The sequence below is a fragment of the Sceloporus occidentalis genome, unplaced genomic scaffold (assembly GCF_023333645.1).
Source record: "Sceloporus occidentalis isolate IW3139 unplaced genomic scaffold, rSceOcc1.0.p SCAF_4, whole genome shotgun sequence".
Lineage (NCBI taxonomy): Eukaryota > Metazoa > Chordata > Lepidosauria > Squamata > Phrynosomatidae > Sceloporus > Sceloporus occidentalis.
This window is the reverse complement of record NW_028316984.1, coordinates 145370917-145389560: the sequence shown is the minus strand read 5'-3', so window position 1 is coordinate 145389560 and position 18644 is coordinate 145370917. Positions and strand designations below refer to the sequence as shown.

Genomic DNA, 18644 nt, shown 5'->3' with positions numbered 1-18644 from the left:
CTAAGATGGCCACCACCAGTCAAACACAGCTATTGTTTCCAGGACACAAATTCAACAGGGATCAAGTGTGAGAAAAAGGAATGTTTGCACCAGAACAAAAGGTCCTAATGTTTAACTTGTGTATTATTACTGAAGCGCTTTAGCCCTTTGACCATAGTTCCTGAAAAATAATGAAGAAGACTGCAAATTGTTGAAAATGCTGAAATTCAGTTTTTGAAATTTTGCACAAGTTTAGAAGAGACGTGTGATAAGTGAGAAGGAGAGGAGGAAAAACATAAGGGAGGAAGGAGTGAGGAGAATGCAGGATATTGCAAGAAAAGGTTTGGATGCAACCAACAACAACAACAGATGCCCTGGGACAAGCATCTGCAGTGAGGGCTGGAGTGTCCTCAGGACATCCCTGCACAGATGTCCTTCCAGCACATCCAGTACAGAAAACAACTGGGTGCTTCTGGACTCATCGTCTCTGCTTTCTCAGAAATGGCCATGTTGGAGGGCTGCACTGCTTACAGGGCAGATTTGAGAGACAGCATCTTGAGACACAGCTATATATATGTATTTGCATAATACACAGACATTGTCCAATGCAGGATCTTGAGCAATGTTTTCTTGTGCCAACAACATTCACAGATTAAAGTTCCAAAATGCCAAAAATCCCATTAAATGCATAAAAGGGCTTATAACCTTACTCAGTGGGGGGGGGGGGGGATGTTTTTCATTTTCATTTTTTAAAAATAATTTTCATATATGAAAATCAAATCAGTGAATAATAATAATAATAATAATAATAATAATAAATTTATTTGTATCCTGCCTAATTTGGAGGATTTCCCAACAATGGAACAATTTTTAGGGGTGGCATAAGAAAGAAGGAATCAGCAATAACGGTCATGCCACTGACGTCCTCCAGAGAAACTCTGCTGAGCACAAGTCTGTATCCAGCCCTGTCTTTCCAACACTTCACTTTTGGATCCGGTATTATGCCTTGACAGCCTTGGCAAGAGATAAGAGAGCCAGAAATATGAACAAATGAAATGAGCAATTGTGTGAAATATAATGAATTCTTCTTACCAAATGATAAGCTGCCACAAGTAAGAGCCATTCCAAGCACCACTACAACAGCAACCACAGCCAGGAGAAGGGGGAGAGGCAAGCGTCCCTCTAAGATGGGTCCTCGGAGGACTGTTCAGAACATAAAAATGAGTATATCTCTATCAGAACATGCACACAGCTCCTGTGCAGTGTTTCTGATACACAGAGCTGGCTAAACCTGACTAGAGCACAACTGTCTCTAGTCTAGCATTTTGTCCCCAAAATGGATAACCACGGAATCCTGTAAAATTCATAAGCAGAACAAGAAAAGAGACAGGCTTTCCATGCTGATCATTTTCAGATTCATTAGCCAGAGTCACCCCACCTTTGAACAGGGTGGCTACCTTTAGCTGTTGTGGTAGTAGACATATAAAGGAATTATGGCTTTGCAATTTGTAGTAATTAATAGTTTTACGTGATATATAAACATAACTATTAAAAACAATAGGTTGATTAAAAAAATGCCACCACCAGTTCTTGATGCTTTAGATTACATATCAATCATGAAACAGAAACAGGTGATTATTTGTAAAATGATGTGCCTCTAAGACACAATGCAAAAAATAAATAAATCGGAGTTTTTGGTAAACAAATTATAGTGTAGAATATGGGGCTTTGTTTTCAAATGGCTAGCTGATATCTCACATTGGGCTGCCAAAGTGTTGTGGATGAATTTCCAGATTTCTAGGCATTAGAACAAAATAAAATTTAGGAAAGAAAATTGGAACAGTCATGTGGTAGAGATGAGGAGCACCATAGGTCAGTGATGGCGAACCTTTTAGTGACTGAGTGTCCAAACTAAAAGGCCTTCTGGCCATCCATTTAATGACAATTATCTTTCCCCATAGTAGTATTTACAACTGGGCAGTTTTAAACAAAATATCTTCATTTTCTTTCACCTGGTTTTGTTATTATTTTTATATACTGCTGAGGCTTTGGAGAGAGGTGGTGTAAAATAACGGCATTTCTGGGGTGCACCTCCCCCTGCACCCTTTTGGGCTTCAGTTGCCTCTCCAGAGACAGCTGAAGGCCCGAACGGCCGGGAAGGAGGAGCAACAGGTGTGTGAGCCTGTTCCTCCTCTTCCCTGCCCTCTGGGTGCCATGACAAATGGCTTTGCATGCCATCTCTGGATTTATTAACAGCCTGTTATATTCGACTGGGTATCACCTATGGCTATAGTGGTGAACTTGCCCAGTTGTAAATACTACCATGGGGAAAGATAATTATCATTACATTTATTTAATACTGTAGTGTATATATGTCCGTTTTTAAAGTGGTTCTTGCTAAAGCCTGGTAAAAACAAGAAATAAAACAATTTGTTTTGTGAGAATATTCTACATCTTACCTGTGCATGACACATTGTCACTGGCCAAGACAGCCCCGACTCCACAAATACAGATTGGCAGGTGGCTGTCAGGACTCTGCTTGCAGATACCCGACTGGCAATGGTTGCAGTTCACATAGACTTCAATGACCACTTCCCCATGATTTTCTATAACTGCATGAGAAATAAATGGGTAGAAACTGGAGTTAATAATTACATATCACACATAAAAGATGCAGTTGAAATCTACTATTAGTACTGAGGGCATTTACTGATGATTTGATGTTGTTGTCTTTTTTAGAAAATTGGAGAACATTGTAGTTTTGATAAATATTTTAAAATTATATGGTGATTTAGCAGGGTTTAGAGTCATTAATGACAAAACCATTTTGTTACTGATAAATAGGAAAAAGGAAAATTGGGAACTTTTAATCAAGAAAACTGGGATTAAAATTGAGAAAAAAGTTAAATATTAGAGTATTATTATTACAAATAAATCTTTACAATTGTTTCAAAACAATTATGTTAAAACTTGGACAAATTCTGTAAAAATGATTCAAACTGAGATTGCCATTGTTGGGAAAGACGTCAGTTATAAAAATGAATATTTTACCAAAGATGCTTTTGTTTCTTTCAAATGTTGTGCCATTTTAACAATAGCAGAAGGATATTTCAAATTTCATTTAAAGTCAGATTTAAAAATTTACAAGGTAGAAAACAAAGATGGTGTCTAGGACTCCTAGATTTGAAAAAGCATTTTTTTTTCTCTCTGTTGCTTAATTTGGTTAAAAGACAGGATACATTTTGCAGAAAATTTTAAAACTACAGCAGGAAAGTGATGCCACTGCACCAGACTAAATGGGCTGATACAGCAAATTCTTTGAGAACCTAAACATATGTACTGGCAACATACTAAGCCAACAAGTTCAGTTTTGTATATCAGTTCCTCACAAGTCTTCTGTTCTGATTGTTCCAATTGATGTGATGGTAGAAATTACAAGAGTAATTGTGTAAGTGAACCAAAAACAAAACAAAACACACTGACTCCCACAACCCCCCCCCCCCCCAATAAGGTGCATGCACAAAGGTGATGCAAGAGTGTGACTATATTATCACCTGCCAGGGGACTCAAGAAGACCTCCCCAACTGGATTGACAAAGGAAACACCATGCTGCCCATTGGCTGTGATGTCATCAGTTTCAGAGGCATGACCACCTAGGTGAAGAAGAAAGGGTCACAGTTTCAAATGTTCCCAAGGAAAACTATGACAGGCCAGTGGATTGTCAATATTGCCAATTTCTCTCCACAGTTATATTTATTTATTTCAGAGGTAGGCAACTGAGGAAGACTAGGGGCTGCATTAGCCCTCCAGGAGAAATTGGAGGACCATACCTGTAAGCATCCTCTGTGAAATGTGGGGAAGGTTTTGCACCTTCATGGGCCCCCAGAAGACATTTTGGACATTATGAAGGGGGGAAAAACAGTTTTAAATGTGTTTTTCTATAAGTTGTTTTTTTCTTCTTTGAGCCTTTATGAGGAAGGGTAGCAATAAACAAACAAACAAACAGCCTAGAACATACTGGTCTTTAGGGATCACTTAAAAACAGTAAGGTTTAAGGTATTCCATAATGATGATGGTAGATCTAGAAAAGGCCCCCTCTCTTGTGCTTGTGAACCTGATAAACCCTATAGGTGGGCATGTGAATCTGGCCTCTATGGCCAATCTTGAGGCCTGAACAGGTTTGTATAGGTTATTATTATTATTACTATTAACCTTTATTTATAAAGCGCTGTAAATTTACACAGCGCTGTACATGCTGTACATGTAGGTGAAGGCAGTATTTTAAATAATCCCACCCCCAGCCATTTGTGGCTTTAAAAGTAACATTTTTCATTGGGGCTGAAAACATACTGTCAACCAGTGTAGCTAGTTTCAGTATTTTAATGAACAGATGGATTTCATTGGGCATACTAGTCTTTTCCAATGGGCCCTTTACTAGTGCCAAGGCACTGCTCTTCCACAGTGAGTTGGAAACAGATGTAGGACTGCAATTCATCAGTTCTTAATATAGTGTCCAGCTAAAAATGATAACCAATACAGTCAAATTTATTGCAGTACTTTCAGTTTTGACTTTTTCAAATGACTGTGTACTATCCAGAACATCCTATTTGCCTTTTTATTAGAAACAGAAAAGAGACTGGAGATATGCAGTGTTTTGGGGATAGTAGTAATGATGAGAGTTATGTTTGTAGCTATAGATTTTGTTTTGCCTCACACCTTCCTAATATAACATTATCAGTTTCTATCTTCTGCTGGTCGTATATGAACTTGAGCTGCCACAATAAGCTAGTACAAATATGTTTTGAATGAAATGTAATAAATGACACAATTTGTTTAAAAAATATACCTTTGTAGCCTCCACCACCACCTCCAGATGTGCAGGCTCCTCCTCCTCCACCAAAACCACCTGAAGTGGCCCACTGAAGTTTTACTAATGCTTTCTGGCAGGCTTCACCACCTTCTCCACCCTCCAGCAGTGATTTCCCAGCCCAAGGAAATTGGGTAACATCTTCCCAACCTCCACCTCCACCTGTATAAGTTGAATGCAAGGGTAAAAATATAATCAAAGGGAGGAACTTGATGTTTTTCACATATAGAAGTAGGCATTTCAATTAAATCAAGCCATCCAGGGGAGATAACACATCGCTGTGACAGCCCTGGTATGCAGGTAAACACTGATGGAATTAGGCATATTTTGCCAGCTAGAGAATCACCACTGTTTCTGACCAAAACAATAAGAACTATTTTTTATTCATTACAACTATTTATTCACCAGTTTTCATCCCTTTGGGGCACCAAAGGGATGAAATGATGCACAACAGGGAAAAAATCCCATTAAAAACATATTTTTGAAAAACCGTACAAGCAATTTTTAAAAGTACTGATGGAACACTATTACAGAATTTATATATAGCTTCCGGGGACTTGATGTAGGCGACAAAATTGACTGTAGTTCACTTTTTCCAGTTTGGGCTGAGAATTCTGAGATGGTCTCCCTCCTGAAAACAGTCTGTCTAGCTTTTTCCCTTTTGTCACTTGGCCACACTGATAATGTTGGATTACATCCCACTATCTATGCATTTTTATTAGTTTCTTCCTTTTACAAACATGATCTCATTATTGTTCACATCTGACTAAGTTTCCCAACTTTTAGGCTATATCCTTCTTTCTATGGCCAAAGATCTCATGGATCAAACTGACTAGCTATTTTTTACCATCTCCCTCTCATAGCTATCCAAAATATACATGATCTCAAAGAGACTTGTTCTGAAAATCTGCAGAAGTTATTTGTGCAGCTGCTAAGCATAATGTATATTATCACCTAAGGAACCTCACCTGCTGCCCCAGTTTTCCCATTGACTCCTGGTACTGCTGTGCTATTCACATACTGTTCCAAAAACACATCATCAAGGGAGCCATCCTGGTATTTCATGTAAGCCTTCCCTCCACCTCCTGCTGCAATGAGCAGAGGTTCAAAAGCTCCATCCTTTTTCTGTTTGAGAAAACACACAAACAAAAACACAGTGCATTAAGGAATCACTGCATGTTCAAAACTGGACTGCATCTATATGAATGACTGGGAAATGTTCTCTTTCTATAATCATGCCAGACAGAAAGTTTTGAGAAATCTTCTATATGAATCCAACACTGACAAACCCGTGGAGTACATAAACATAAGGGTGGAGAACTGGTGGTCCACCACATGCTGGACTATAACTCACATCAACCTTGGCCACTAGTCATACTGACTGAATTGATGGGAGGCAGACTGCAGCGATATTGAGGTGCCTTTGGCTCCATTTAGGGAAGAAGTCAGGATATAAAACAATATATATAAACAAGTGAAAAGCCCAGCCAACATCAGGAAGGTCACAGATCCACCACCTCTGTTCTAGTATGTGTAATATACTGTTAAATCTCATTGGTTAGCATTTTTCATTTTCTTTGTGACATACTATCTTATAAACTGAGGTTCACTGCCTTTTCCCAGGGAATCCTGACATCTCTAGCTCAATGTCAGAGTGTAAGTGTGTGAACCAAAACAAAGTTTTTTATTTAAAAAAAACAACAGAGCAGAATTCATACAATGGCATGGCATTGTGGAGAAAAGTACAGCCCTGATAGGTTTGATATTAGTGTGTGTTTTCAAATAAGGAACTCATATCAACAGTAAGTAACTGAGGGGCTCGACAGACCGCCCTGAAAAAGAGGGCTGGAGATGCCTGTTTTAGCCCTTGAGGGAGGCCGCAGCAGCCAAATCGTGCGGCCACTCTACACAGCAAAAAGAACTTTCTTTTAGCGAGGTTTTTTGTGACACGCGGCCGCCACCATCAGTGCACCATTGGTGCACACTGTGGTGTGTCGATGACACAAGCACTGCACCGCAATGTGCAGATACTGTGCTGTACTTGCATCATCATGGCAGCCCCCATATGGACTCTGCACGCTCCCAAACCCTAGAATCGGTGCCAGGACAGCATTTCCCACTCGTTTGTAAAGGGCCCAAATAATTCCTAATGCAACAAAGTTACTTTGGATCCAATTCCTACTAAGGAGCTTATCGATTTGGCCAATAAGCTGGATTCCAGTTTCTATTCTGGATTCGGGATGCCCCTGGATGTTATCATAACTAAATCGCCACCAATCTATGTGGGATGCTACCACCCAGATGCATCCTGGATTGAAGCCTCCCCATAACATTCCAACAAGGTGGGTGATAGCATTGTGCCTCATCCAGAAACACCTACTCAACTACAGTTCAGGGAGGATTACAGTGATACCCAAATTCTTGACTTTAACTGGTTTAAAATGTTTCCTCTGCCTAAGGAACCCAGTGAAATGTAGCTGAATGGAAGGTACTAGAATTATGCATCTAAGAATTCTCAACATATTCACTATGATTCCTAGAATCTTTAGAGGAAGCCGTGAACATGAAAATGATGTGCAGTCAGTATAAGTTTGTCAAGTAAATACCTTTCCTTACCTTTAAAAACAACACCCCTCTCCCAACCTCACTACAGAATAGGCTAGAGAAGAAAAGAAGCATAAATGCAAAGGATTGATGCAAAACTTTAGAAACCCTCAAGGGCAGGTTACTGAAAAACAACATTTATTTATGTTAGCAGTTTATATACTGCCTATATAGCACCAACCTAGATTGCAGGCTCTTTCACACTACACAGTGCTATGATTCCACTTGAACTACCATGGCAACATCCTATGGAATCCTGGGACTGTCAGTTTAGTGAAGGAAAGGTGGAATGCTCGGCCAAAGAGCTCTTACAAACCACAAATCCCAGGATTCCACAGAATGGAATCATGGCAGTTAGCGGAATCATAGCACTTCTATAATTGTGAAATGTAATGGTCCCACAGAGCAGTGTTGCTATGTGATATTTTTATTCAACTTACCATATAGGTCAGCCAGATTGTATGGAGAGGCTCTACATCAGCACTGATATGAACCATACCTATGGCCCAGTTACGCTATACAATTATAGCTCTATACAGCGTGCGCTTCCTGACCGTGGGGGGGTTCAATTCCACCCCTGTGGATAAGATAAAATGTATATGCTCAAGCCCCATTATAGTCAATGGGTAGCAACATGTGTGCGACTGTGTCAGCATGGCCATGTACATTCATTGCCATTAACAATAACAGGGCCAGGCCATCCACAGATGTTCATGTCTGTGGATGGCTAGCCTACCAATATGGCAGGCCCAGTGCATTTGATTTAAATTATCATGGCAACATCTTATGAAATCCTGGGATTTGTAGTTAGCTGAGGCATGTGAGATCTCTGGCTGAGCATTGTAAATGCCCTTCCCTGAACTGCAAAACTCAGGATTCCATAAGATGTTGCCCTGGCAGTTCACATGTAATATAGCACTACAATTTTGTACTGTGAATGGGATGCTGGTGTGCCACAGCACTGTGATTCTCAAGATAATAAGGCTGTGTTTCTTAATTTGGTTACAAACACTACAGCTCCAACACCACCTTGAGTATCTATATTGGGAGAAAGGTGGGATGTAAGAAAATAAAATAAGAAAATAAAAATAAATAAACCTGAGTTGTTTTGGGGGTTTGTTAAACCAGAACTGGGAGGGGATATTACTTTTTAAAGCTACATCCTCAGAATTCCCCATCCAACGAGCCCAATCTGACTGGGAATGCTAGGAGTTATAGTCCAAAAAGAAACCTCCCCTGCCCCGGCTCTATTTAGAACAGCTTCTTCAAATGGCTGTTTCAGCTTTAAACTGCCTCTTACACAGCTACTACTAACTGGAGACTTGCCACAAAGAGACTGGAAAGAAGCATATAAACTTACTCTAAAAATATAAGTGGCTCCTCCACCACCACCCCCTCCTCCAGCCCATTCAGTTAGTCCCCTTTCTTTCTTGTATTCTTCTTCGATTTCTGATGATTCGCCCAGGCAGATCTGTGTCGTCTGAGAATTGACCTGGAAAGGGGAAAGAAAAATAGAGGAGAATAATTTATTTTAAATGGTAACTTTTAAGGAAAAACATAACAAAGCATAGCAGTCTTGGGCTGGCATTCTGTTGGTGACCTTCAGAGGCATAAATCCATCTCATGCTTTGGTATGTCTTTTTTTGGAGGGGGAATGAGGTTCTTGCAGGGATTGGCATTCTCTTCTGCCCTCCCCAATGACCAAAGTGCCTCCCATAAACTTTTCAGCCACTGCAGCCTTCTCAGATATTTTTTGGGTGATGTAGAGTTGTGGCTATTGGAGAAGTATCTGATTCTGGAATCAGACACAGAATGAATACATCATTCGTTGAGATTTCTTGAGGACCCCAATGGATGATGTAATCATTCTGTTACCTGACTATGGTGTTTTTGCTGTATCCCCAGGACTCAGATTCAGATACAGAGACAGAGCAGCAAGATGAACCAAGGAATCCAGAGAGTGAGACAGAGGGTCCTGCCAGTGAGACAGAAAGCCAAGAAAGAATGGCAGTTTTGGAACAAGACACAGAGCTTGTAGTACCTACTGTATTTATAATTCTCTGCTAGAGAGTGCGTGTACTGTAGTTTATGGGAGGGCACTTTAGCTGTTTAGCATATAATTCTAAATATCATATCAAAGAACACATCCCATGATTGGATAGGATGAAGTCACAGAAGTTAAAGTGGTAACAAACCACAATTTTAGTGTGGTACAGATGGATATAGTCAATACCACATTGTTAGTACAGTTGGTCCTCTATATCTACTGATTTTTTATCCACAGATTTAACCATCCATGGCTTCAAAATATTTTTTAAAAAATATAAATTCCATAAGCAAACCTTGATTTTGCCATTTTATATGAAATACTGTTTTACTACGCCATTGCATGTTATGGGACTTGAGCATCAACGGATTTTGGTATCCACAGGGGGTTGTGGAACCAAACTCCAGTGGATACCAAGGGCCCACTGTACAAAATGTTTCTTTAATTTAGTTGAACATGTGAGCCTCAACAGGTCTCATTTGTTTTGTTCTTTTTAATGTCTCTTTGTAGAGAATATCCAAATGCTCCTTAGTGCATTGAAAAGGCCTCTGTTGAGTCTCATGGGATCGGAATTAGATTACTAGACTCTGGGACTGTACAGACTGCCCATTTTTGCCCCACACAGAGGCCATACCAACCAAATGGTGTGGCCTCCAGTGGGGGGGGGGCATAAAAAGAACCTGCTTTCAGCAGGTTCTTTCTGGGATGCGCCCAGGGTGCCATTGGCACCCTGGCTTGCACCGATGACGTATGCACTGTGTGATGCCATTTGGAAGCTGCACCGCATGTACATCATCATGCTGGCCCTGGGTGCGAGCCATGATGGCACTGGGGGTGCATGGTAGAGCTCTGGAACGTGCGGATGGTCCGCTCCTCTGTGTAGACAGACTTTATTTTTACTCTGCCTTTGTTCAGAGCCAAACACATTGATTTAACACCATTTTTATTTATTTATTTATTTATTTATTGGAGGATAAACTGAATGAAGCCCAATCTGGGAGGGAACATGTCTAATGTGAAGTCACTCTAGCAGTCTGATTCCAACTCTTCATTGTGGTGTGATTGCTCCATTAGGGCAAATGAGCAGGGAGAAAACTTTCCTTTGAACACAGTGGGAAATTGATCTTGATAGCAATCTTTCAACGCTAGCATAGAAATAACAGAAAAGACCTACATTTCCTTCTTAGAATATGCAATTAAATCTAAACTGCAGGGCAACATGGTTTACTTGAAGGACGGTATGGGGCAGCTCATTAAAGAAAATGAAAGGAAGAACCAAGCTGACATGTCAGTTTTGAATTCCAGATTCAATATTTTAAAACAGACATGCTGTGGCTATTCCTCTTTTTCGTTGTTGTTGTTGTAGCAGTTTTGTACAGGCCTATTGTCATTTCAATATCCCATAGATAGTTATATATTCAGCAGAATTGTACAGTAAAGCTGTTCCTGGATTCTGCTATTTCAGGAAGTTAGTAAACTCTCTTCCCAAGAAGGTGGTGGTGGTGGTGTAGGAGTAGGAGTTGTTTTCCAAAATACATAAAAATAGGTGAAAGAAACAAGTAGAAATATATGCTGAATCATTTCCTTTGAATAGTGACTTTCACACACTTATTTATACAAAAAATGCAAGTTAACACTTGTGGAACAAACATAAGTTAATCCTGGAAAGTGCTACAGTCAAGGAAAACTTCTACCATATGATTCTGCTGAATGTATATTGCTTTTCCCCCTTTTCTCTGTATTATTTGTTGGCTCTAATGCCTCTAGAAGATGAGGTGAGGGAGAGCAAGTGGGGCAGATGGGCATGAAAACACAATAAATATGTAGCAACTTTGATGGAATGAACACAGCCATGAGGTTGGTGATGGCTCTTACAGTTGTTGCAGTATAGGGTAATGGATCCATCTGTCAGGAAACATGATAGAGAATATGGAACCACTATGTGGGTCCCTCTGGCAATGAAGTTGACATAAATCTGTTCCCTTCCCAGCCATAACTTTGCCTAGAAGCCTTCACTCCAATAATGGAGACCCACTCTTGAGGAGAGGGTATCCATACCCTGTTATTTCCCCCAAAGTGGATATAGTACAGCACCCTCAATGCCTTACAATTAAATTGTGAGTGGAAAACACAGAAGAGGGCCTCAGCAAACCACTTGAAATAAATGTTATGGAGGTTAAAAACCCACTAGTTGGGCCAATTGTATCAACAAGGGAAAAAAATCATTGCCAAATGTTTTTTGGCAATGAAACAAGGGTGCAAGGGATGGAGGTGCCATCCAAGACCATTCTGTCATTGAGGTCTGGTGTCACAACAGACGCACTTCTATATAAAATAGGCAAAGCAGAAAGAATGTCCCCAGCTAGACCTGTCATGCGGATTGTAAGAATGAGACCTTGGTCTGGGGAATTTATCATTAGCTCAAATAGAGGATCGGTCTCTAGTCCTCTGTTTACGAAGGTAGCCAAGGTAATATTAGATCAACAGAGATAAGTTTTATGAAAACTTACTACTGATTATTATTCATACACACATAAGACAATCATATACTCACACAATCACCCAAGAACTCAAGAGTATAGTACGTTAGTGTTGGACAGAGTACAAGCGGCTTCACTAACGGTAATATTCACCTGTATTGCAATGTTCCAAGGTCCGGATTGATGAAGACTCTGCCGCATGGAGGAGAAGGGGGGAAGCGGCTAGAGGACTGGAACTATATCAGAACTCAGACAGACATGAAGTCTACCTGGATTCTAACACAGAACACTGAACAAAGGATTTAGGGGTCCGTAAGTAAGGCAAAACCTAGCCTCAGGCGGAGAGCTACCTATAAATCAAGCAAATCTAAATATTAAAGATTATTTAATCTATAGATAGTCTCCAAGGTGAGAATGGCAAAACATCATGGACCATAAATCTGCCCAAAGGTGTGAATGACTTCTCTGATGGCAACTCCTATCTTGGCCTGTTTGATCTATATTTCAATAGTGTATGTGATGCGTTCACCTTGCTTCCACAGAGGACTCCAATGTCATCTCTCCTATTGAGCACTCTGCATAGCGTCATGAGAGGAAAGCCATACACACTATGGATTTTATAGCTCCAATGCTCTTAACAGGATGACAAGCCCTCCTCCACGGCCAAGCAAGCAATGTCTTTTGGCAGAGCTCCCTGAAGCTTTTGTGATTGCATGAGTGGCCAGAATGTACTGCTATGAAACTAGTATGGACACAAGTCTACCTACACCTCATAGGGGACAAGACAGGCTCTCAGGTAAGCTCTGTGTGAGCAGGGGTTGGAGAGGGAGAGATCAAGAACTCCTCTTCTTAGAGATACTTCCCCTCCCTTCCTGTTTTGGTATTGTCATAATTGAGAAAGCTGATTTCTGGAGGTAGTCTAACCCTAACTCATACTTCCAGTGTCTGTCAGCTTATCTGAAATTATGGTACTCAATGTGGACAGGATCTCAGGGTCTGTTTCTCACCCCTGGGCAGGCATCTTCTCCTTGTTGCCCCACCAAGATATAGAGAAGTTCATCTTTCTCCAGTTGGAAGCTGGCTGAAATAAAGACACCATGGGAACGCTTGTTGTGGTTCTTGGCTCCTTTACCGCCAGCTGCTCCATATGCTGAAATCCTGGATAAAGAGCAGCAGCAGTTAGATAGAAAGTCTACATAGAACAAAATCAAAGCAGCTACTCCTGGAAAATCTTCATGGCCACACCAGTGATCCTGTATTTATAACAAAGCCTTTGAAGTGACTTCAGCCAGGTATATTCAACATTCCTCTCCCCACAAATCTTTAATATTCAAGTAACAGCAGAGCCTGGCAAAGTTACTTTTTGGATTACAACTGCCAGAAATCACCAGTTAATGCACCAATGCTAGCTGAGAATTCTAGGGTTTGTGGTCCAAAAATGAATTTTTCCAAGCTCTGGCCTTAGGCTATCTTATAGGGTGAACGCAATGGTGGGAATAGTTTGGCCTTCCAAATGTTGTTGGACTGCATCTCCCAACACTTTTAGTCAGTATAGCCAATAGTAAGGTATACATGTAGTTGCAATCCAACAATATGCTGAGTTCCAAATGTTTTCCACTCTGGGTTAATGTAAAGATTAGCAAGAAAATATGTTCAAATTGTTTTAACACTTAAAACAGATGGAGGATCTGTGGCACCTGAGATGCTGCTGGACTACAAGTCCCATCATCATGGCCATTGGCTGGCTGGGCCTGATGGGAGATGGAGTCCACCAACATCTGGAGATTGGAGGTCATGCCCTGGGTTTAAAAATTGAGTGTATTTTTTTTGAAGGTAGGTAGCAGGGATTCTGTTCAGAATAGGTATTCTGTTTGTGCACCATCCAGTCTTCTTTCCTGAACTACCTGAGTTATTCTTGATGGTGATATTGAGTCCCCTCAGTTTGTTTCCCTGCAGATTTCAACATCAATGCTGAGACCATTCTTTTGGGAGCAGCTCAGAACTTCAAGTACTCCATAAGGACCATGCATCTAAAGTGTTTGGTGTCAACCATGTTACAGGTCTAGTTTTGTGTGCTTGGCAGGATGATGGTGATCTGGATGTAGAGGAACTTTCTATAATTCCATTGTCAGAGACAGATTACTTCTTGGTGGGGTTTAGACTCACTGGGACTCATAGCCTCTGCAGTGGTGAGGACCAATTAGGATGGTGCACCCCATGAGGCTTAGGGATCTGGATGGCCCTTTGGGAGTTTACTGTTGCCTTGGCAAGCAATCCTGTTGAAGCTCTGTCAGATCTCTGGAACAGGGAAATGGCCAGAGCAAGCTAAATTGTTTATTAGTGGTGGGTGATGATACAAGTTACTCAGAGAAAAAAGTTTTGGGTTGGTGGGTGATGAAATAAGTGGGTCAGAGGGTAAAGTTTTGATGGTGGAAAATTCAGAGTAAATTTGATCAAACACTTGCTAGATCCTATTGAAAAGCCTATGCCATGGTGTTGATGGCAGCAAAGAAATCTTTCTTTTCTTCCACTGTTGCATCTGCACAGTGTTGTCCAGTGAAGCTATCTTGAGGGATCTGGGATCTTTTATTCTCTTGGCTACAAAGGTAGCAGGTTGACCACCCAGAAGATTGCTGTGAATAATCTGCATGACACATTGTGGATAAAATTGCTCAGATCTGCTCCAACCTGGATCCTCTGGTTGATACAGGTCAAGTAAATGAAATATTGGCTCCTGCTTGTCCTATGTTATTGGCTATGTTTCAGTTTGTGCAGCCTGAGAAAGTGGACAGAATCCTTGGAGAAATGAGAGCCACCATGCGTATACTAGACTCAAGACCTTTCTAACATATAAAAGTGACCAGAGGAGGACTGGCTGAGTGGGTTGAATGCACGGTTCTTGGATGAAACAGATGATCTAGATCCATTTCAAGCAGGCTTCAGGACTGCCTGTGGGACTATGATAATTTTGGTTGCCTTGGTGGACAACCAAATGGGAGCCCTGGTGACGCAGTGGTTAAATGCCTGTACTGCAGCCATTCACTCAAAACCACAAAGTTGCGAGTTCAAGACCAGCAAAAGGGCCCAAGCTCGACTCAGGCTTGCATCCTTCCGAGGTCACTAAAATGAGTACCCAGACTGTTGGGGGCAAATTAGCTTACTTGCTGTTCACCACTATGATCTTTGGAATAGCGGTATATAAATAAACAAATTAACCTACACACAGAACTGGATAGTGGAGAATGTGTACCAGTTGGTTCTAATGGGCCCCTTAGTGGATATAGATACCATCAACCATGGGTTGCCTGTCTGGAATGAGTCTTGGGGGCACAGTTCTACAGTGGTTCCAGTCCTTCTTGGAGATGAGAAATCAGAAGGTGGTACTGAGGGTTGCCTCTTTTACTCCCTGGCTGGTAGCCTTTGGGGTACCTCAGGGTACTGTTTGTTGCGTGTGCTGTTTAACATCTACATGTATCCTCTGTAGGAGGTCATCTGGAGTTCTGGAGTTCAGGAAAAGAGTTCTGGAGTTCAGGTGTCATCTGTATGCAGATGACACCCGACTCTATCACTCTTTTCCATCTAAACCCAAGGAAGCTGTTTTGGTGCTAAACCAGTGTTTGTTGTCAGTAGGGGACTGAATGAGGGCAGAAAAACCTGAAGCTTAATCCAGACAGAACAAAGGTCAGTTGGAAGGAAGATCCAGGAATATGGATTCAGTACATGTTATATGGGGTTACACACTCCTTGAAATCTCAAGTTCGCATCTTAAGTGTTTTCCCTGACTCAGACCTATGGGTGGTTTGGTCTTCTTTCCATTCGCCAGCAGCCAAAGGCATTTTTATTCAGGTAGGTGTATAATTTATCTGGCAGAAAAGGGCTTTTAATGGGGTTGTGCTTTTAACTTTTTAATGATCTGTTGTTTTCATACTGTTTTTACTTTGTGTTTTTAACTGAATTGTTTAATTGTGTGTTTTTTTCCCTATTTTTTCCCTATTTTTGTATGAATAATGTTAAAAACTTTTTACAATTTGCTTTAAAATATCTGTAAGCCACCTTGAATCTTGTAGTGAAATGCAGGATATAAAACAAACAAATAAAATTATTATATGAAGGTTAAGAATAAGTAGTAGTGATGTCATTACCACGCAACAACAATACTCACGTGTACTGGTTTGATTCTGGTACTTTCCATACTTGCACTCCACGTAGCAGCCCCTCTTTCTCCACTGTCACTGAAACATTGGTGTTGTAATAGGTGTTATCACACTGTGCTTGAGTTGGCCCTCGTGGGCCACTGGCCCCACAGGATGAGAACCACCACTGAATAACAGGCGCTTCCCCTATGGCCGAAAAATATCCAGAATTGTGACTGATCTGTCAGCTATCTTTTATTTCCTTCACTAGTGCAATATTAATACAGTTTGCCCATTGTAGCTAAGATATTGATTATTATTAGAACAAGCTATCTCTTACAGTTTTGCATAAAGGTGATTCATATATTGACAAACTTAATGCAATACTAACCAGAACAGGAGAAAAAAGTTAGTAAAAACATGGTTAGCATCAACAGCATCAGTTACTCGCAAAATTTTCAAAGTATTAAATTATGTAGATATTTATTTAGCAGCTCCTTTGAAACACATGTAGATACAGGATATCTTGACAAGTTAAAGAATTTGGGCTGGAAGCTAATTGCAGCACAACCAATAAAAGGTATTATCTTTAGTGTTCAGAAGTGCTGTAACACCAGGCTCCTTGTGGGGAGGATTAAGGAGTTGTTCTCTTAAAGAGTTAAACACAAAATCAAAACCATTTCTACCTATACCTATAACTACTTTGTTTCAAGTTTTCTATACTATGTCCAATACCACAACACACACAAACACACACACCAAAACTGATACTAAGCTTGCATTATGTCAAGGAAAATGTATTTTGTTCAGAAAGACAAACTGGCATGGGCACATTTCTATTGGACCTTTTCATATGGGGAAAATTGGAAGGTTATCCCAGGGTCAGTCCAGGGTTATCCATGTGGTTTGATGTTATTTCGCAAAAGATTATCACATGACATCGGAGGCAATGCAAACCCGATCAGAACGCAATCCCCAGTCATCCCAGGGTTAGGTAAATTTGGAGAAGCATAGAATGTATAAATCCTGTTCCACTCCAAATGTGCAGTCAATTTGATTTTGCTTGGTATAGAATGCATCTCTAGAACAGTCTTGGGTTGCCTTTGTTAGAGGAACTGGGATGACTTCCGGTGGGGAGCCTGGCCCTCCTCTGCCTCCTCCACCTCCTCCCTCCGGTTGAGAGTGTGTGACTTGCAGCGGTGCGGCAGCACTCTGTGTCTCTCTCCTCCTCCTCCTTCCCCTGCCGGCCCTGTTGCAAGCTGGCCTGGGTCTCCTTGCTCTGGTGGCCCCACTTCAGCTCCAGAGGCCAGGTAAGGAGGAGGAGGAGGAGGAGGAGGAGGGTGGAGAGGGAGGGAGGGAAGGAAGGAGGGAGGAGAGGAGCCAGGAAGGTCCTCCTGGGGTCTCTTCCTGGCTCCTCTCCTCCCTCCATCCCCTCTGCCTTCCTCCTCCTCCTGGAGCTGAAGGGGGGTCAGGGCAAGCAGGCAGAGGAAGGAGGAGGAGGAGAGGGACACGAGCACCACTGTTCCACTGCAAGTCACACTGTCTCAGCTAGAGGGAGGAGGAGGAGGCAGAGGAGGACCCAGGAGCGCTCTGGACTGGATCCCCGCTGGTGGATCGGGGCAGAGATGATGAGAGGGAGACAGAGCACCGCAACCTTGGCAAGGTTTGTTCAGGGCCCCCAAGACAGCCACCCTTCCCTCCCTGGAGCATGGGGGGGGGGGGGCTTGTGGTTTAGAGCATGCACATAACAGGTATTTCCCAAGCTGGTAATGGAGATTTGTTCTCACCCATTTAATATCCAAATTCACATTGGACCCTAAGTAATGTGCTTTTAACCCCTTTTTGTGCTCTGTGTGTGATGAGCATTAGCAAAAAAAACCCCCAACCCCCCCCCCCCAAGCTTCATTTATATATGGCTTCATACCCCCTAAGCAGTGTCTAAGCGGTTTACAACTGTTAAACTAATTTGCCCCCAACAATCTGGGTACTCATTTTAGCGACCTCGGAAGGATGCAAGCCTGAGTCAAGCTTGAGCCCTTTTTCTGGACTTGAACTCGCAACCTTGTGGTTTTGAGTGAGTGGCTGCAGTACAGGCATTTAACCACTGCGCCACCAGGGCAAATGGGCTTGCTTTTCTGGGATGCCAGCACTTTAACCATTTTCAGGATGGCAGCACATAGGTCCCCATGTGAAAAAGTCCTATGTTGTATTGTTTCCATGACAGAAGATGAACCCATCATGAGTATCTCCCATGCCAGTACCTTTGAAATGAACAGTACCACTGCAGTATGGCTCAGTACCCATTCATTTTAATGGGACTTGCACAGGAGCAGTTTCTTTTATATACTTGCCAACTTCTCTGCAGCCTCCAGAGTGCAAAGCAGTCTCTGGGGAGCCTCAGAGAAGTGCAGTCCTGAATATTCTGACTATTTTTGGATTGCATTTGCCTCCATTTCAGCTCCATTTCACTTTCCCTTCTACTCTGGTCTCCTAGCCCTGCTTTGATTTGTTGGACCCTCTTGACAATAAAGTGA

The 18644-nt window shown here is 41.6% G+C and overlaps 1 protein-coding gene across 1 annotated transcript in view; it reads right to left on the bottom strand.

The window, feature by feature from the left end:
- Positions 1–18644, bottom strand: part of LTK (leukocyte receptor tyrosine kinase) — a 167976-nt gene that overhangs the window by 31907 nt on the left and 117425 nt on the right. Inside the window, exons 12-19 of the mRNA XM_089523151.1 lie at positions 16140–16317; positions 12985–13135; positions 8811–8942; positions 5815–5971; positions 4826–5008; positions 3534–3632; positions 2439–2591; positions 1072–1182 (exon numbers count right to left, since the gene is read on the bottom strand). Coding sequence (XP_089379277.1) covers positions 1072–1182; positions 2439–2591; positions 3534–3632; positions 4826–5008; positions 5815–5971; positions 8811–8942; positions 12985–13135; positions 16140–16317 — 1164 coding nt within the window. The remainder of the gene's footprint in view (positions 1–1071; positions 1183–2438; positions 2592–3533; positions 3633–4825; positions 5009–5814; positions 5972–8810; positions 8943–12984; positions 13136–16139; positions 16318–18644) is intronic.